This window comes from Dama dama, chromosome 30, assembly GCF_033118175.1.
Source record: "Dama dama isolate Ldn47 chromosome 30, ASM3311817v1, whole genome shotgun sequence".
NCBI classification, from domain to species: domain Eukaryota; kingdom Metazoa; phylum Chordata; class Mammalia; order Artiodactyla; family Cervidae; genus Dama; species Dama dama.
In genome coordinates this window covers 32667970-32689132 of record NC_083710.1, presented here as the reverse complement: position 1 = coordinate 32689132, position 21163 = coordinate 32667970, and the positions used below count along the sequence as shown (strand labels likewise).

General features: G+C 41.1%; 1 protein-coding gene and 1 non-coding gene across 8 annotated transcripts in view; both read left to right on the top strand.

The window, feature by feature from the left end:
• Nucleotides 1-21163, top strand: part of RXFP2 (relaxin family peptide receptor 2) — a 59580-nt gene that overhangs the window by 20520 nt on the left and 17897 nt on the right. For 5 of the 7 annotated variants that reach the window (XM_061133225.1, XM_061133223.1, XM_061133221.1 and 2 more), the window contains 6 exons: nt 9539-9610; nt 10455-10526; nt 12547-12618; nt 13702-13773; nt 15519-15590; nt 17144-17215. In XM_061133225.1, the coding sequence (XP_060989208.1) occupies nt 9539-9610; nt 10455-10526; nt 12547-12618; nt 13702-13773; nt 15519-15590; nt 17144-17215 (432 nt within the window). The remainder of the gene's footprint in view (nt 1-9538; nt 9611-10454; nt 10527-12546; nt 12619-13701; nt 13774-15518; nt 15591-17143; nt 17216-21163) is intronic. The other 2 variants (XM_061133224.1, XM_061133222.1) reach the window with 2 other exon arrangements.
• On the top strand, nt 16393-16464 carry TRNAC-ACA (transfer RNA cysteine (anticodon ACA)). The gene has a single exon. It is a non-coding gene; the product is annotated as a tRNA-Cys (tRNA).

Here is a 21163-nt window from a genome sequence, read left to right as displayed (position 1 = left end):
AAGTAGCTTTTAATAGTGTTTTTATGGGAAAATCTATGAGATGTTTTGTTTAAGATGTTTTTAATCTGAGAATAAAATGAAATATAAAGTTGATTACCTTTATCATTAAGGTTATTTTAATAAATGTAATTAAGGTTAGACATTAAGGCATTGAAAAGTATGCTTTCTTTCCATTTCATAATTTAAACTAACAACTGGTTTTATTTAACCTTTCTTTTAGAGACTTAAATTAGCATTGCGATTGAGCATCTCAGTAAGAATATACATAACTCCATGCTCTTACTTCAGAGCATTTGGAAAATGATGTTGTAGATTCAGAGATACCAGATGCACTTTTTAACCTGGAAGAGTGGTGGCAGAGACAGGAACTATCAGATCATTTAAAATGCATCATAATGGGGTCTGGACTGTCTCCCAGGATAAAAAAGAGCAAAAACATGATCTTGGTCAAATCAGTGAAATTAACACATTTGAGGAAGTGAGTGATAGTCGCTCAGTCATGTCCAACTCTTTGCGACCCCATGGACTATACAGCACATGGAATTCAGGCCAGAATACTGGAGTGGATAGCCTTTTCCTTCTCCAGGGGATCTTCCCAACCCAGGAATCGAACACAGGTCTCCTGCACTGCAGGCGGATTCTTTACCAGCTGAACCACCAGGGGAGCCCATATTTGAGGAAAGAAAACAATAAATAGGACACAGTCAAACACAGAAACAAAGCATCGAGATGCTTCCAGCATCATCAAAGAAAGAAAACCGGAACCTGAGAGATAAAGTCCCTAGACATAGTCTCCACTGAGGGGCAAGGAGAGACGGTCAGCCTATACCATAATGCCCATGAACTTTATTGTGACACTGTCCGTATCAGGATGGAAAATCTCTTTGCTTTGATTCCCTGCTCTTCAATCAACCTTATGATGATTACATTAACTTCCTAAATTATTTACACTTAAGTATTTGGGAAGTTACCTTGGATGGGGAATAAGACCATTCCAGTTAGTGGAATGGGATACATCCGATTTAAATAAAGGGATTAAATATACAACCTCTTGAGAGTTCGGTTACTGTGTGTTAGTCCCTCTGAGCCTGAGTCCCTCACTCGGGGATAATAGAGAGGTCAAATTTCTACAGTTGCGAGATGATCGTCAGAATAGATTAGAAAATTAGCACGACAATGTTGTAAGGTCGTATCATCATCTTACAATTTTTGCCCTTTAACATTCAGAATAGAAGAGAAGGTTTCTAGAAATGTAATAATATATGTTAAATTTCAGGACTAAAAAGAATCTGATTTTTTGCTGATACTGGACAAATGTGCTTGGTTTGAAGTGGCATCAATAGTTCTGTGTTCTCATGAGTCTTTAGGTATAGACTCACTCATAAAAGAAAGGAAGTCCCTGAAGGAAGTCCATTAATGAGAAGAACCTTGTGTGAGCGTGGCCAGTCATGCCTGGGTTTGATGGTAGCCTCTGTGATTCCCATCTGTTCCATCCTATGCCAAGTGGTCACGTTGTCATTGTTTCACTGGAGTAGCTGTGCATTGACTCTAGGGTTCCAGATTCCTCTAGAGAAGAAATCTTAACAATACTGCTTCTGGTCTTACTGGAAATGCTTAGAATCACAACCTGTTCATTCTGTGAATCAGTATTACCTTTGAGCTCCCTGAATAATGCTAAAGGGAAGAAAAATAAAATAGCACTAACAGAAAAGAAGGAAAAATATTCGTGTTTTAGAGTAGCTGTTTAAATCTATTATCTAGAGTCATAGAAGTCTTATGAATTTCTAATTAAATCTTATCATCATTTATAAGGTAACTGAAGTTTGCAGCAATGAAATGACTTACCTAAGATCTACAGCTACTTAGCAGAAGAACCAGAATTACAGTCCGTATCTTTTGATGCCCAATGCACTGTTCATTTTACAACACAATAACCAGAAACCTAGAGGTGGAAAGAAATTGTTCTAGCACCTAATTGAATCTTCTACCAACACATACTCTTCTGTCCCACACAGAACTCCATTCTATGCATTTGGTCCCCAATTTAGGGGAAGCTCACCTCTGGTGAGGCTCACTAGAAGATCAAGCAAAGAGGTTTATGATAGGACTTCTCAGGGCAAGTCTTTCCCTGAAACACTGATGCCCGCTTTGTTCTATGCCAGTACTTCTTCCTCAGTAGCTGGTAGTCCACGGAAGGGAAGAACATGGAAGCACTAACTTTGCACATATAAGTCCCAATTTCTCCTGGTGAAAAAAAGTTGAGTGTTTTTTTTTTTTTTCCCCTGCCAGGTTGCCCAGATGAGCTGAAAAATTCTCCAATTAAATGTTTAATTCTGCTTTTTCTGAGAAAACTTAGGTACCACGTCATAACCTGAGTATCACCCAGCAGGAGTTCCCTTAATGCAAGCTGCTTTTTGATGCTTTCTAGGTGAATTTGATTCTCCCAGAGAACCAGAGAGAAAGATATTATTAGAGTCTTATCAATAAACATTCACCAAGTGTCTTTTACATGCAGGGTACAGCACGGGAGACAAAACACAATTCCTTACATTTAAATATCATTTTTTAAAGTTGACAAAAGACTTCCAGGATTTGGAATTCTCATTTGGACTTTGTCTCCGAAGTCTATGAGGTGAGATAAACAGCATTAGATCCCTTTCAGGAATGAGGACACCATCCTTGGAAAAGAAAGATCATTTCCCTGATGGCTCAGATAGAAAAGAATCTGCCTGCAATGCAGGAGACCCAAGTTCAATCCCTGGGTCACAAAGATCCCCTGGAGAAGGGAATGGCTACCCACTCCAGTATTCTAGCCTGGGAAATCCCATGGACAGAGGAGCCTGGTGGGCTACAGTCCACGGGGTTGTGAAGAGCTGGACATGACTGAGTGACTAACACTTTCACTTTCTTTCAACCAGCTGACAAGTATTAGAATTTGGCTTTAAAGCCCAACCTTTGACTATGGTCTCCTGGAAATCCACCCACATGGGCCAGTCTCAGTATATTGTTACTGTCAGTGAAAACGCCCAGAAACCGAACTTTGGTTGCACAATAACAGAAGTTCTTCATAAGCATCATTCACATATTCTAAAGCCATTTATAAGCTCAACAGCTGCTGCTAAGTCGCTTCAGTCGTGTCCAACTCTGTGCGACCCCGTAGACGGCAGCCCACCAGGCTCCGCTGTCCCTGGGATTCTCCTGGCAAGAGCGCTGGAGTGGGCTGCCATTGCCTTCTCTGCATAAGCTCAGCAACTCTTCTTTAAATCCTTTCCTCCCATCTCTTTTTTTCTACTTCTCAGCTCCTCCTGCCACTCTTCCCTCAAACTCCCAGGAAAACCTCTCTACAGTCTCAGGCAGTCCCCTGTCCTGTCCAGTCTCTTTTTCCACCAATCCTGCATTTCAACACTCAAACAACCAATGAAGCTAAACATAAATCATCCCCAGGAAAAGGTGTCCAGGGAAGGAAGAAATTAGATGGACATGCCCAGAACTGTCAGTAGAGACAGTAGGAGGGGAAATGCTAGCCAAATTCACATTTTAGTGCATTCTTTCAGTGACTAGTTGCTGATACCCATCAGGGGTCAAGGATATAGTGGTAAACAACACATCTGAAAAGTTCTTCCCTCAAGGAACTCAACTTTCAATGGAGAGAGATAAAAGTGCAGTGTGTGTTAGATACACAGTGATTACAGGGGGAAAAATAAACCAAAAAAAGAATTAGGAGGTGCTGAAGGAAAGGAATGCTATTAAACTGTCCTGCCATGTAACTATTGTTGTTGTTTGGTTGTTAAGTCATGTCTGACTCTTTACAACCCCATGGACTGCAGCATACCGGGCTTACCTGTCCCTCATTATCTCCTGGAGTTTGCTCAAGCTCATGTCCATTGATTCAGTGTTGCCATCCAACATCTCATTCTCTGTCAACCCCTTCTTCTCTGGCCCTCATTCTTTCCCAGCTTCAGGATCTTTTCCAATGAGTCACCTCTTCGCATCAAGCGGCCAAATATTGGAGCTTCAGATTCAGCATCATTCCTTCCAATGAACACTAGGAGTTGATTTCCTTTAGGATTGACTTGTTTGACCTCCTTGCTGTCCAAGGAACTCTCAAGAGTCTTATCCAGCACCACAATTTGAAGGCATCAATTCCTCAGTGCTCAACCTTCTTTATGGTCCAACTCTCGTATCCGTACATGACTACTGGAAAAACTATAGCTTTGACTAGACAGCTTTGTCAGACCTTTGTCAGCAAAGTGATGTCTTTGCCTTTTAATATGCTGTCTAGGTTTGTCATAGCTTTTCTTCCAGAGCAAGTATCTTTTGCTCTTGTGGTTGCTATCACTGTCTGCAGTGATTCTGGATTCCAAGAAAATAAAACCTGTCACTGTTTGCACTTTTCTCCATCTATTTGCCATGAAGTGATGGAACTGGATGCCATGATCTTAGTTTTTTGAATGTTGAGTTTTAAGCCAGCTTTTTCACTCTCCTCTTGCACCCTCATTAAGAGGCTCTTTAGTTCCTCTTCATTTTCTGCCATTAGGGTGGTATCATCTGCATATTTGAGGTTGTTGTTGATATTTCTCCCAGGAATATTGATTCCAGCCTGTAATTCATCCAGCCTGGCATTTCACATGATGTACTATGCAGAGAAGTTAACTCTACTACTGCCCAAAGTACCTGTAAATCTTTTTGTGATTCTGAGAGTTACCCCATGAGACTGATTAGAACACACACTCTCCTACCTAATTCCTCTATATTCAAAGCTAGCCATTATCACCATGCCCCCCACCAAATGTCTCTCCCCCAAGCAGCCTCGAATCCTTAACTTCTTCCCCTAAGGACCTGATTTCAAATCTGTTCATCACTCTGTATATGATCAGTTACACATTCCTTACAAATAGTATCTGGAATAAATGTAATATTATTACCTGTATGACACCTACAAGGGCAGAATGGGGAAAGCTAGCAGCCCTTCTTTTCTAAACTGCATATGCCCTAAAGTTACATTTGTTCTTCTTGTGGCTGCTTCATACTCCTTTAACTCCTACTGATTGTGTCCCTAAAATTCCTAATCCCATGCCACATGCGTTAACTGAACAAGTGACGGCTTCTCCATCCTGTACTTGTGTGCTTAGCATCTGAGAGCTAGTTGTGGTACTTCAAATTTATCCCGGTTCAGTTTCATCCTGTCAGATTCAACTTTTCTTACCAGACTGTGAAGATCTTTTTTGGCTCATCCCAACAGATTTACTATTCATCCCAGCATTCTATCATCTGAAAATAAGATGAGCCATCTTCACCTAAGTCATGGAGTAGAATACCGAGCAGGATGCTGCAAGATCTTCTTTCCAGATCCCTTCATCATCATCATCATCATCCATCAGACAACGTGTCTTGTTCTTTATTTTGTCTATAAAACCGCTTGATCACTGCCTGGTAGACATATAAGCAAAGTCAACCGCATTTTTATCTGATCAGTCTTTCAAAGAAGAAAATCAAGTTGATCTGACATGTCCTGTTTCTTGTGAACTGCCCTGTTCCTATTCTCTCTGAGGTGCTCACAAGCCCCCATCACATGGTCCTGTCCTGTGATCTCACCTAGAATCAACTTCAAGCTCATCCAGCAATAGCTTGTGAAATCTACTTCCCTTTTTGAAAAATCAAAATGGCATTTGCCATCTTTAATTTTCAAGCTTCTCTTCTCTTTTTCCAGATTCCTGAGTCATTGATCATGACTGAGTGTTCACATTTTCAGTGTTTTCTCAGTTTCTAGGAGAAATTGTCCAAACCAGCGGGTTTTAACTCATTTTGGTTAACGTATTCTATCCTCTTGGGCTTTCACTGCCACAACCCCATATCCTATTTATTCACTTCAGTTCTGAGATCATCTTTTTTGACCAAGAAGACAAGAACAATGTAAGAGTTGAGAATTTATATTTTCTTAGTATTTCACCATATTGTAAAACAGGTCCCATACCACAGGCTTGGGCTTCTCTGTAAACATTTTTCTTGTTTCCAAAATATAACTAGAAATTCATCCCTATTTGTCATAGTAGTCTTCACTGTCTGAGTTTTGAATAAGGCTTAGGTCATTCCTTCCATTATGATTCCATTTTTATGAGCCCCTAACATTCATCCTTTGGCAACCCACTCCGGTATTCTTGCCTGGAGAATCCCAGGGACGGCAGAGCCTGGTGGGCTGCTGTCTATGGGGTCACACAGAGTTGGACACAACCGAAGCGACTTAGCAGTAGCAGCAGCAGCAACATTCATCCTTGGATTTTGAAGGAAGCCCTCACTGACCATCACACCCTCCTCCTGAGCTGGATGGTCCTTCTGTTTCCCTCACAGTACTGTGTACCACCACTGCCCCCACCCCTCATTGTCAACTATGTTGAAACATACAGAAGGGTCAGTGAGTATTTGTTGAAGGAATGATGTGTAGGACTAACACAGAGGGTGAAAGAGAAGGTAGGGGGCATCTTCAGCAAGGAGGACCCAAGAAACATGAGGAGAAAAACTCAAAGGCTATTAGGAAGAGAGTGACTGGGCAAGTTTGTCTAAAGGAGGGCCTTTGAATGCCAAGGTAAAAGAATCAGGGTTTTATTCTGTTTGGCCCAGGGAAAGACATTCATGGATACACATTTTCAGTTGTATTGAGCTAATAAATCTGGTATGCATTTTTAAGTTGTATTGGGATATATCCTAGGGAGTCACCTAATTTAATGTCAAGTGGATCTCTGGCCTTGCATGCTCTAAATATTCACAGTGAAATTGAGGTCATTGAGGCATCCAGAAAAATAAATTTCTAAGTCAAAATTTAAAAAAAATTAATTGCTAGATGAACAGATGTCACTCAACTTACCTGAATCCTTTTATTAGTGATCAGTTTATTCATTTTAATAATTTGTTAAACTTTCTAACTCTGGTTGATAAGAAGCAATTTAAGATGAACCTTCAGAGAAACAAAATGCCATGTATGAGCTTGACCATAATACTTTATGACTGCTACCACGGAAACCAACAGCAGTTCCTCTCCTCACTGGGACATAAATTTTACGTAAATTGGACTTCCTTCTTACACTGGCCTCTTGTGCAATGCAATCATTGGCAACACAATGTAATTCAAGGAGTCTGCCTGGCTCATGAATACAAAATGTGGCATTTAAAAAATAGCCTATAAACATGCATGTTATTAAAGCATTTATTTGCTTTAGTTTCAGGTACATAAATTCCTGGCGTTTCTGCTTGAAAAGTCCTGACAGCTGAAACAGCAGGAATTCATGAACCAGTAAGTTATTCTTAGAGAAGTCGCTCAATATAAAGTATATCAGACAGGCTCATATCTCAGCTCTGAATAAAAAGAGGACATCACTTGCCAAATTGTCACATTTCCAAATTTCCCCCTCACATTCACCAAGTTACTATTCTATAAAAAAGAAAGCAGATACTGGAGGATCAAGCTAAAATTCAGCAGCCTAAGTCTGAGACAAGGGACCTGGGACTCTAGTTCTCCCTGGGGTGCCAGCAAACTGACTAAATAGAAGATTAGAGGCTGGTTATTATTTAAGAAATTGGGAATCTTAACTCATGTCAATGAAGGCAGATAGACTGAACACATCAGGTGAGTCATGAAGATCAAAAGCACAAGGTCAAATTCACAATGTATGACTGCCCCCATCTCGTCAAGATTAACCATGTGTAGGTAAAATGAACAGTACTGTACTTTTGACTTAATTATCTTGAATGAAATGTCACAGAAATAGCACTAGTTAGGTAGTAAATTTTATATTTACTTTCTCTTAATATTTAAGAGAAACTTCAAATATACATATTACTGTATACTTTCTCCATTTTCATTTGCTATTGTAATGCAATTCAGCACATTAACTTTAATGACATCACTCCAGGGGCTCTGAAAATGCTAAAATAGATATTGATCTCTTCTGTTTTAGAACTCTAAAGCAAAAGCAGAATTTATGCTACAACGTGAAGCATCTCCTCATAGACATGTTGTATCAGAGAGGGAGGAATGGAATGGAACAAGTTCTTACTGGGTTTCACGTTCACTTTGTAGCATTGAAATTGATGCTTCGCAGGCCACTGTAGTTGTAATGCTTGTGCCCCGTGACACCCACATTTCCACATTGTGGTACACAGAGAAAATGACAATATTTGTTTGATTCTGGGGGTAAACGATGGGTTTGTTAATAACTGAAAGCTAATCTTGGCTTTACTTTGCCACCTTGAGGGCTGAGGGCATCAACCTACCCACACACCAGTAACATTCATGGCCCAAAGGCTGAGAAGCTCTGATGAGGAATAATCGTGGCATAACAAAATTCAGAGTAGAGCCAAATGCCAAATGAATGAGGCTACAATCTACCCAGAGTTTTGCAGTGAAGTAGCATAACAATAAGAAAGTGTTGTAAAATATTTTAGGAACCAGGAATTCCCTGGCCATCCAGTGGTTAGGACACTTAAGCTTCTATTGCCAGGGGCACGAGTTCAATCCTGCAAGCCACGTGGCAAAACAAACAAAACAAAACCTCAGGAACCAAAACAAATCAAAACAAGAGATAGGGAAGCTTATACAGACATTAGTCACTATTAATAGAGTGATTTCATGCCTAAAGATGTTTATAAAATGTGAATTCAGGGCTAACCTCCCATTTTATAATGAGCACAGGAAATAGAAATTATTTACTTAGATACTCCTGAAAGAGGGCTTCCCAGGTGGCTCAGCAGGAAAGAATCCACCTGCCAAGACAGAAGAAGAGAGTTCAGTCCCTAGGTCTGGGAGGATCCCCTGGAGAAGGAAATGGCAACCCACTCCAGTATTCTTGCCTGGGAAATCCCATGGACAGAGGAGCCTGGTGATCTCCCATCCATGGGGTCACAAAAGAGTCAGACCTGACTTAGAAACTAAAACAAGCAACAAGCTTATGGAAGTGCTATTATCAAATCATACACTCTTGCTAGATTGAGGTTAAGTAGATCATGACCCTGTGAGCTAACCTTGGTGCACTTGTCCCAGTTTAGCCACTTGTGACCTTGAACACCTCTCTAAATTGCTGTGTGCTTCTCACTCTGCATCTTGAAACAGATCAATGTAAGACTTGCTCTGACATTTTTTCATATGAGTAGAATGAAGAGAAACAAATTGAAGGTGAAACTCTGGTACTGAAAGAGTGAGGAATCTCAGCAGTGAGAACCTGGCTAATCTCACGTGATGGGCAACTCCAGCTTGCAGAAACAAGACTGGCTCCTTGCTTACACACAATGCACGGACTTTGGTGGATTCAAGTCAGAGATGCCGGCATCTCACTGCATGGGCGCTCTCAGAATGTCAGGCATTGGCTAGATCCACAGCCTTCTCTCACGGGCCGTGCTCCTACCTCCCAATGTGAGACTAGGACTTAGGACTTTATGAGCTGGTTTCACAAGTCATCTTTAGGTGAACAAAGTGGACAGCACATTCAACAGCCTAACAAAGTATGAGCACCCTAATCGCATGACTCTCCTATCTCATTCCTACCAGATTCCTCCAGCATAACTGTATTACATATATATCCAGAAAAGCATTCTTTGGATTACATAATCTGCAAATACTGTGAGTAACTTTTTTCATAATTATATCTTGAGTACAACTTTATGTAAAGATTAAAAGGATAGAATGGTATTTTGTTAAAGGCTCAGCTATGGATGTAGAGAAGAGGGAGCAACAGGTTTTCAGAAAGTACCTAGAATAGTTGTTACACTGAAAGAATTACTAAAAAAAAAAACTCAAAAAAAAAAAAAAAACGCCTAGTTTTACCAGAAGATAGATATGAAGCCTATCTTTAATCTTGTCTCCTCAAGTTTGGGTCACTTCTATAAGATTTTATCATATTTTTTCTAACCCTTGCTAACTTCACCTTTATGGGGCTTCCCTGGTGGCTCAGCGGTAAAGAATCCTGCTGCAATGTAGGAGATGTAGGTTTGATCCCTGGGTTGGGAAGATCCCCTGGAGGAGGAAAAGGCAACCCAGTTCAGTATTCTTGCCTGGGAAATCCCATGGACAGAGGAGTCTGGTGGGCTACAGTCCATGGCGGTCACAAAGAGTCAGACACAACTTAGTGCATACTTTCTTAAAACAATTGTCTGCAAAGGAGGTGAGCTAAAGCAAAAATCACCTCACATGTTTATTCTACTGTTACACGCTAAGGTCATATAATACCCTAGTGCTTTATTTCCAGCCACTTTCCTGGAGCTGGCCCTGGTGCTTGTCACACTGGGCTTGGGGTCATCTGTATCTCCCGGTTTTCCTTGGTTTTCTCCCCTTGCCCATCCAGTTGAGTGCTGTCAGAGACAGATGTCCATACTTCATAATCATTAACAGAGGCTCGTATTCTAATTATATGTGACTGAAGTGGAGTGTTAAGTGTGCCTCATTGACTCACCCATGCTATTTGCAGATATCTCAACCACAACTGCATCACAACTCTCAGACCTGGAGTCTTCAAAGACTTACATCAGCTGACTTGGCTGTAAGTATTCTAACTTTTCCTTCTCTGGGATCACAGTCCTAATGATACTCATCAAGGCTCACAGTTTCCATTTATTTATGTATCTTTCTCATCATACCAGTTTTTCTGCTTGTCACATAATCTGGAGCATGTTGCTCTGGCAATTCAGATCACGGCACGCCAAGTGGCAGCTGTGTGAAGAGACAGCGCTGTGCTTCTTCAGGTGGGCCTCTGCGCCCAGCGGCAGGCTTGCGAAGTTATCCATCCATCCAGTGTTTGCCTGTAACAGGATTCTCAACCCAGCTTTCTGTTGGCCTTCTGGCTCAGACAATTCTTTGATTGGGTCGGGAGGGTGGGGTGGGGGGAGGAGCGGGGTGAAGGAGGGATAGAGGGGTGGGGGTAGTCCCGTATGTTTTAGGATGTTTAGCACCCTCTGTGGTCTCTGCCCCACTAGATGTCAACAGTACTGGCTCCCAGAGTTGTGCCAATCAAAAATGTTTCCAGACCATCCCAAATGTCCCTTGGGAGAAAGAGTGCCCTCTGTTGAAAACCACTGACCTAGAAAGTAAGCAAGCTGAGGACTTTTTGATTTCTAGAAAATGTATAGAAACAACTGAAAATATGAGCACTTGTAGCGTTTCATCACTTACCTGGCTGAGCCACCAACTCCATCCCAGGGAGTCTTTTTATCAGTTTTCATCAGGGAAGATGAACAAAGGGCAGTTAGAAGGATGTGTCAGTTTTCCTGTTTTCTCTCGGTCAGCCTGGTCCAGAGGAAAAGCCAGGACTTCAGCTTCATCCAGACCCTTGTATATGCCATAGTCCTGTGTTTTATGTTTCAGGCAATTTTCTTAATCTTCTGGGCCTCTTTTTCCTCATCTTTATTTTTTTTCCTAATGCCACTTTTTTTATTAAACTTTTTATTTTGTGTTAGAGTATAGCCAATTAACAATGTTGTGATGGTTTCAGGTGGACAGAGAAGGGACTCAGTAATACATATACAGGTATCCATTCTTCCCCAAACTCCCCTCTCATCCAGGCTGACTCACAATATTGAGCAGAGTTGCCTGTGCTATACAGTAGGTTCTTGTTGGTTATCCATTTTAAATACAGTGACTGTATTGACGATAGCCCCCCAGGCTCCTCTGTCCATGGGACTCTCCAGGCAAGAATACTGGAGTGGGTTGCCATGTCCTCCTCCAGGGGATCTTCCTGGCCCAGGGATCAAACCTGCATCTCCTGCATTGCAACAGGATTCTTTACCGCTGAGCCATGAGGGAAGCCCCTTAAATATAGTAGTGTAAATTATAATCATAATTCCTTTTTTCTAAGAGGGATGTTGTGAGAATTATATATGTAAAGTGCTATATGCAGAATGCTTGTCATATAGTAGGTGTTCAGTGAGCTTCCTTCTCAGAATCCTACCCTCAGATTCCTCCAAGAGTAAGGGGAAATGGTACCTGGCTTTGAAGGCAACAAGAGAAAAGAAGTCATATTTCCCCTTACGGTGATTTTTTTCCTAGGAAAATACCATATGGAGTTTAAAACAGTGATTTGAATTTGTAAATCTTTTCACTCTTTCACCCTCAAAGCTCCCAATAAGTTTGTTTGCATTCATTTAAATTCCATGACACTAAGGAATTCTTCCAAAGAATTTTTTTTTCATTCCATCAATCAGTAGGTCAAAGCATTTATGGAGCCCATAATCAGCCAATAAATCAATAAATAAGTCCAGCTTGTTGGGACCCATGTATCTAGAGGCGGAGGGTCTTAAGTCTAATGGGAGGTGGATGAAGGGAATGAAGACCACCAGGATGGACTTGATAAGTGCTGGGGGAGGTGGGGGCTTGGAGGAAAGTGCTTCTCCAACCACAGTGGGGAGGAAAAGCTCTCTGGGAAGAGACATGAGCCAAGTGTGGACAGACAGGAAGGAGGAGAGCAGGTGTTGGGGGAGGCAGGATTGACATGACCTTTTATTTCTTCCTGGTTGTATTTCACAAACGTCTCTAACATTGGAAATGTTTGTGATATGTTTTGTCAGAATTTTAGATGACAATCCCATAAACAGAATTTCACAGCGGTTGTTTACTGGATTAAATTCCTTGTTTTTCCTGTAAGTATTCATCTACCTTTCAATCCATCTGTCTATGAATTGCAATGACATCTAAAACTAGCTTACAAAAAAGAGCTTTAAGAAAATCAAGCCTCTAAGATTTCTATTTGTCAAAACATTTCCTGTATTTCAAGCCACAATTACTGTTGCTACTTCCTGGCCATGGCTCATGGCATATTTTAAGCCTACCAGTTCATTTCCTTTTGATCTCCTTTCATTCCTTTTAGTTTTAAGGCATGTTTTTATTTGCCGTGGTTGACCAAAGATAGTATTCATTTTTATCTTCTTACTACATTTAAATCTGTCAGAATCTCCCCAGTGTTCAGCTCCAACTACATTTTTTAACAAAGGAAAATGTGCCTTTGCCCAGCATGAGTCACTGAAAATTCCAAAATCTTTGTTTTAGCAACTAAACTTTTCTCATCATTACATTTTCGGTGTTTATTAATAGACTGGGATGGTTTATCAGCAAGGGATTATTATGTTCCTTTACAGCTGATCATATAGCATTGTTAATTTTCCATTTGTGAAAAGGGATACCATAAATTTCCATTTGTGAAATGGGATATCACAACATCATAAATTAATCGTGCAACTTAATGTTCTCATGAGTTGTCTTCTTCCCCAAATGTCCCCCCTCCCCACTGTCATCACTTCTTAGATTTAATGCAGTTTCCAATGTGAACTTTTAATGTCATAAATGATTAGTGTTTCTCTTAAGGCGAAACTTTGGATGTATGATGCTGGAAATGATCCTAACTTTGAAGTTTACAAGGAAAGTCACCATGAACTTCAAAACGATTACCCAATATACTTTTGTTTCATCTCACAAAGTCATACTGTTTCAAATTTATTCCTAGGTTATGTATCACACTTATACATTTATAGTTTCTCTGACATCTGCTCCCTTATCCATGCCACATGTGTATCTAGAGACCATTTTGAAGGGGTAGTTATGTTTATGGTTTTCATCCTAGTGTATTGATTTTAACATGCAAGTTTCCCAGTTGTGGAAATAGTGAAAACACTGTCCCTAAAGTGGCATGTCATTTTCTTTCTAATCAACCTCTTCTGCGTGTAAAGGTCCATGGTGAACAACCACCTACAAGTCCTTCCCAAGCAGATGTGCGCCCAAATGCCTCAGCTCAACTGGATGTAAGTACAAGCTTAGTGGCTGATTTATTAAATGTCCAGATTCAGAAAGCTAGCCCTGAAGTTAATTCACAATTATACAGAGAGCTCATCTGTGCTTTTCTTTCTAAAACCAAAATCTGGTCATGTCCCTTCTTGTCTTAAATCCGTTTTATACACAATTTTATTTATTTGGTTGTGCTGGATCTTTGGCACTGCACTCGGACTTTCTCTAGTTGCAGCACGCAGGGGACTCCTCTCATGGCAGTGGCCTCTCTCATGTGGAGCACGGGCTCCACAGGACAGGCTCACTGGTTGCGGTGCACGGACTTAGTTGTTACACAGCATGTGGAATCTTCTCGGATCAGGGATTGAACCCATGTCTCCTGCATTGGCTGGAGGATTCTTATCCACTGCGCCACAAGGGAGGTCGCATTTGGACTTTCAAGGGACCACAGTGTTTATTTGTAATCACTGTATTTTCAGAGTGAAAAAAAAGTTGAGTTCCCACAAGTCCTCCAAGATGGTTTAAAATAGGAATTTATATTAAGGGTAAGTTAATTAATGACAATATACTAGACATTTGAAACGTTAAACATCAGATGTTCTAAGGTGCAAAAAGTAAAATAGGATTATAAAGGCAATACAAAGGAATTGGTAATTTTAGTGTGAGTGTGAGAAGGTTCAGAGGCAGCAATATAGCTACTGTCTTGACCTGGAAGACTGTAGGACGCCGGTCATAAAAGGAATTAGGAGACTTGGCAGAACAGCCGACCGTCTCATTCCTTGGCGCTGCTGGGAGCGGTCATGTCAGAGTGTTCCCGAGGTTGTTCCCTGACGACGTGAGTGCTGAAGGCTCACCCGGCAGGGCGTAATCTCTCCCCGAGTGCTACTCCAGCGTCAACAGGCATCACTCATCAGGGACTTCAGACAGACGGCTGGACCTCAGTCCTAGGGTGTCTGACTTAGTAGGTCTGGGTAGAGCCTGGGAATCTGAACTTTTAACAAGCTCCCATGTGATGCTGAGGCTTGGTCCTGGGCACCCTTGGAGCAACACTGCTTTCAGCGTCAGCACCACGGAGGGAGGTAGAAAGAACGGATATTTTCTATCACATGGCTTGGGGTTGGCATCCTGACCCTGGCATCCAGTATTTGGAAGGCAAACTAGCCTGAGTTTCTCCTTCAGCAAAACGGAGACACAAATATCCACCTGATGTTGGGAGGACATGAGAATTTAACCATCTGTGATGCCATGGCTAAGTGTCTAGGAATCCGATTCAGGCAGATGTGAGTCAGAGGGTCAGTTCTACCACTCAGTAGCTGTGCGACCACAAGAAAAGTGAATTTCCAAAGTCCTCGGATTCCTCAAATTGTTACCTCAAGTGGGAGGTAGTAACGCCAGCTTCCCAGGAGGGTGTATTATGCATGCAGAACAGCACCTGACACTGTGAAAGTCCAATAAATGGAGTTGCTATTATTATGGTGGCAGCATTATGAGATTTAATAGCATAATACCCAGCACAGAGAAACATTCACTAAATAGTGGGCTGCCCTTTTGCTCAGTTTTTTTTTTTTAAGTTCTAACATTAATTAGAAGGGGGAAAGAAGCAGAATATTAATTATACCGATCATGCAATAATCAGGAGGAAAGCCTAAAAAATTGGAATGAAGTAAAAATAAAGTTTGAAACTGTCACATCACCGACAAATGGCTTTAAATGTATGATTTGTGCAGAAACTAAAAAAAAAATTTCCCTCCATGCCTTTTAGGGATTTGGAAGGCAACAGGATAAAATTCCTCACGAACTCCACCTTTCTGTCGTGCAGTTCTCTCACAGTGCTGTAAGTATACAACGGTGAATGAGGGGAAGTCTAGCAGCTTTGGAAATCAAAAGAAAACATTGACAAGGAATTTCAAAGTATGTTTCATTTACAGCCTTGGTCTGAAACTACAGTACTGGAAAATGCACACATGGATGGTGGGGCCAAGCCTTATGACTAGCTGCCAACCATTTAAGCTTCCTTCTTTCTGAGGGCAGTCATTATTTCTGTGCACTCTCCCAGCTGACCTGGTACCATGGTCACCAAGGAAATGAGATAATGTGTGTGAAACTGGTTAGTGTTGCTGCCAGTGACACATCAATTAATATCTCTCTCTTTAAAGAAAAAAAAGTTTATTCTAAAGAGAATAATTTCTAACATGTTCTGGTTGGTCAAAGATTCTGATTGCTGTTTTGTGTTTTTTATGAGGGCAGGAAGGCAGATGGATCGGTTAATTGGCACATTTGCGTGGTAAGCTTAAAAACACAAAAATGTGCTTTTGCTTTCATCACAGTTCTCCATATATAATTAGTGCTTAGTAATGTTTGTTGCTTGGATGGGTAGTTGGGAAAGAAAAGTCATTGTATATCCATTTGTGGTAGTCCAACCACTTTTCTCCAACAGACTAAGAGACAAAACTTTTGCCAGGTTGCAAATTAATCAATCAGATTGAAGATTAGCATACTCAGTAAGGAAAGAGGGTGTCCCACATAGGAGATGGATAATGAGAGAGCACGCTGGCAAACTAAATGAATGATACCCACGCCTTCTATTTCATAGCTCCATGTAGCTTTTCAATCACCTTCATACTCATTTGGTTACTTCCCTGGTGGCTCAGATGGTAAAGCGTCTGCCTACAATGCGGAAGACCCAGGTTTGATCCCTGGGTTGGGAAGATCCTCTGGAGAAGGAAATGACAACCCACTCCAGTACTCTTGCCATGGACGGAGAGCGCCGTAGGCTACAGTCCATGGGGTCGCAAAGAGTCAGACACAACTGAGAGATTTCATTTTCACACTCATTATCTCATTTGTTAACACCTCTGTAAGGCGGTCAGTCGCTGACCCCCTCTTTTTTGCCATTCGTGTTGGAGGATTCCATTTCACACAGAGGAAATGTAAAGCCACTGTTCCCCTACCCCCAACTTAAAGTTCGTTTGTGGCCCAAATGGGATTGGTTCACGCTTTGCTCTTTCTGGCCTTCTTCTTCTAAGGAAGATGCCCTGCTCAAAGATCCTCTTGAAGCCTTCTCTAAGAATCATTAACAGGGCCCAAATTTGACATTCCATGTGCATATGTTGGGAAAAGAAAAACTTTCTAAAATAATCAGAATCCAAACAAAGTACAGCTCTGTAGCCCACGTTTGGCGCCTCAGGTTCCTTGTGGCAGCTTGTCCTGGAGCCAGCGAGCATGTGGAGACACTGTCAGTGAGAAACTGCCGCCTGTGTCCCACTCCAGAACATGCCTCGCCTTGAGGTTTATTAAATTACAGCCAGATCAATGGCATCTCCCAATGAGAACTGATTACTACAGCAGACTCAGACCAACAGTGCTGACTCTCACCATGTCTTACAGGTTTCTGCCTAGAAATCAAATTGGTTTTGTTCCAGAGAAGACATTTTCTTCATTAAAAAATTTAGGAGAACTGTAAGTAGCATTGTCTACTAGGAAAAATATGATTGCTTCTTCAAGATTACAAATTGAAATGACTAGTGAGACTGCTTTTTCACTAGTAGCAATCAAAATCCTGTAGACTGATATTCAAAATCAATTAAGAAAACCAGCACTATCCTGAAAACAAATTAAAATCAGACAGTGGGCTTGATATGAATTTAGCCTACTCTGATTTCCCTGCCTGTTTTCTTTGGGTGATTTCATATATGTGTGTGTTTGGGAGTAAATGAGTTTTCCATGGACCCTTAAACTCACAGATCATATCTCTGATGGCTGGAGTACAATTAATTCTCAGTTGAAGTTTGCTGAATGAAAAATGGACTGACTGAAATAATATTAATTAGCTATAACTAAACAAAGGAATGAACATGCTTATCCCTTAAGAATTTATGACTTCTAGAAAAAAAGAAGAAAACAGAAATGTCTAGAAAGATGAAATAGTATTAATTAGTTATAACTAAGCAAAGAAATGAACATGCTTATTATCCCTTAAGAATTTATGACTTCTAGAACAAATGAAGCAAACAGAAATGTCTAGAAAGAGGATTAGGCTCATTGAAAAATATTCAAAGAGCTCATGTACATTTTTCCGTTCAAATATATATTTTGTAGATCTTTTGAAAATCATCTTTCTTGCTATTAATTCATTGCTGCCCACAAAGTAGGGCATCACTGGAGTTGAAAATTGTCTGTGACATTACAAACAGGGTAGAGATCTCCTCCTCCTGATCTGAAGTCTAAAAAATGGAAATCCATTTCTTAATCATCTTCTCCCCCATTCTTCATACCATGTTTTGAAATCCAGAAAGGAATGAGAAAAATAGTTCAGTAAGAGTAATTTGAAAAACACTTATGAATAAGATTATTTAATCTAATAATGAGCGTCATAAACCAAGCCCACAAATATTTATTAAGTGCCTACAAAGTACAAAGCACTGTATTAGAACTAAAATGCTATCATTTTACGGCAAAAAATAAAAGATAGCTTACTCCTTTCTCACAGAGGAATTCCTAATCAGACCTTGGAGGATGGAAGTGGATTTGGGTTATAGGGGTGAGATGGAGGAGTAGCCCAGGATAAACAAAAATGTGTTTTTATACAAACTTAAGAAAACAGTGATATGAAGTCCACATTCAGAAGATTTTCCTAATCTTCCTCTTATCCTACACTTAGGCAAAACCCTCCCTCAAAAAAAGAGCCTAATTAAGAGGTGCTAGCTTTCCTTTTTTTTAGTACCACCAATAATTAATTCATTCCAATCCAGGCAGCATCAGCATGATGGAAGAAATTCAGAACTCAATAGAATGAACTTGAACAGGGCATTTATATTTCTTAAGCTGACAAAAATGTTAGATAATTTTACTGTGCCTTCATGACCACAAACCCCTCCTGGAGAGGAATAAGTCCACTTCGGTGAGATCACTCAGATCCTTTTCACACAGAAGACTACTTTATTTTTCAAGGTAGCACCTTGCAGGACGTTTTCTAGGTGCATGAGATCATCGTCCTCTTGCTCTGATCTGTGCACACCTGTGGCTTTCCTCTGAGCCAGGATCCACATGTGCTCCTTGCACCTGGAGCACCAGACCAGAACACCAGCGGGCAGGCTGTCTACACTTGGATGTCATGACAGCACAGCAAGAGTCAACTTTTGAAGTTAATTTACAGATGACCCTTACTCCACAGCTTGCTTCTTCCCCTCGACTCTCCTGTCTTAGTCAAATGATCATTCTTCCTGGCAGCCTGGCTGGAAGACTGCTCCCTTCCTTCTTCCTCTCTTGACATTTGATATCCTATCAACCAATAAGTCCTGCCAGTGCCTCCTTAAACCCTCAGCAGTTCTCACCTGGTCCAGGGTCAGAGATCCCCCCCTCTCAATCTCTGCCTTTTCATTTTATCTTTCATTCTTCTAACAGAATTACTATCCCATAACCCAGAGCATATTTTGCCACTGTTCTATTTAATATTTTCCCTGCTTGTTGCCTGCGATAAGGCAAAGTCTTTAATGTGGCTCTCAAACATTAATGTTCAGAGGAATCACAGGGGATGCTGGCTTTAAATGCATATTACCAGGCCCCTTCCAGAGATTCAGGTGTGATGGCTATGAATGGCCCCAGGAAGGTGCTCTTTTTACAAGCATCCTTGATTCAGATGCCTGAATTATACTCTGAGAAATGCTGCCTTGGGCTGTGTTCTCAGCCTTCCCATTTTGTCTCCATGCTCTTTTCTGGGCTCACCTCCTCTATGTCTCCCCATCGTTTCTATGCCCCATCCACGCTAGACCACTTACTGACTCCTGATAGTGTCACTGACTTTTAGCCTCTGTCCTCGGGTCCTGCTGCATCCTCACCTGAAAACCTGCTCTCCTTTGACTCCACCTTTACAAATCATCAGTTCAGTCACTCAGTTGTATCCGACTCTTCGCAACGCCACGGGCTACAGCACGCCAGGCTTCCCTGTCCATCACCAACTCCTGGAGCTTATTCAAACTCATGTTCACAGAGTCAGTGATGCCGCTAACAATCTCATCCTCTATTGTCCCCTTCTCCTCCTGCCTTCAATCTTTCCTAGCATCAGGGTCTTTTCCAATGACTCAGTTCTTCACGTCAGGTGGCCAAGGCCAAAGTATTGGAGTTTCAGTTTCAGCATCAGTCCTTCCAATGAATATTCAGGACTGATTTCCTTTAGGATGCACTGGTTGGGTCTTGCAGTCCAAGGGACTCTCAAGAGTCTTCTCCAATACCACAGTTTAAAAGCATCAATTCATAGGTTCGTGGATTTATCTCTGGGCTTTCTATTCTGTTCCATTGATCTATATTTCTGTCTTTGTGCCAGTACCATACTGTCTTGATGACTGTGGCTTTGTAGTAGAGTCTGAAGTCAGGCAGGTTGATTCCTCCAGTTCCATTCTTCTTTCTCAAGATTACTTTGGCTATTCGAGGTTTTTTGTATTTCCATACAAATTGTGAAATTCTGTGGTCTAGTTCTGTGAAAAATACCGTTGGTAGCTTGATAGGGATTGCATTGAATCTATAGATTGCTTTGGGTAGAATAGCCATTTTGACAATATTGATTCTTCCAATCCATGAACACAGTATGTTTCTCCATCTGTTTGTGTCCTCTTTGATTTCTTTCATCAGTGTTTTATAGTTTTCTATGTATAGGTCTTTTGTTTCTTTAGGTAGATATACTCCTAAGTATTTTATTCTTTTTGTTGTAATGGTGAATAGTACAGCCGCTATGGAAAACAGTGTGGAGATTTCTTAAAAAACTGGAAATAGAACTGCCATATGACCCAGCAATCCCACTTCTGGGCATATACACTGAGGAAACCAGATCTGAAAGAGACACATGCACCCCAATGTTCATCACAGCACTGTTTATAATAGCCAGGACATGGAAGCAACCTAGATGCCCATCAGCAGATGAATGGATAAGGAAGCTGTGGTACATATACACCATGGAATATTACTCAGCCATTAAAAAGAATTCATTTGAACCAGTCCTAATGAGATGGATGAAGCTGGAGCCCCTTATACAGAGTGAAGTAAGCCAGAAAGATAAAGAACATTACAGCATACTAACACATATATATGGAATTTAGAAAGATGGCAACGATAACCCTATATGCAAAACAGAAAAAGAGACACAGAAATACAGAACAGACTTTTGAACTCTGTGGGAGAATGTGAGGGTGGGATATTTCAAAAGAACAGCATGTATACTATCTATGGTGAAACAGATCACCAGCCCAGGTGGGATGCATGAGACAAGTGCTCGGGCCTGGTGCACTGAGAAGACCCAGAGGAATCGGGTGGAGAGGGAGGTGGGAGGGGGGATCGGGATGGGGAATACATGTAAATCCATGGCTGATTCATATCAATGTATGACAAAACCCACTGAAATGTTGTGAAGTAATT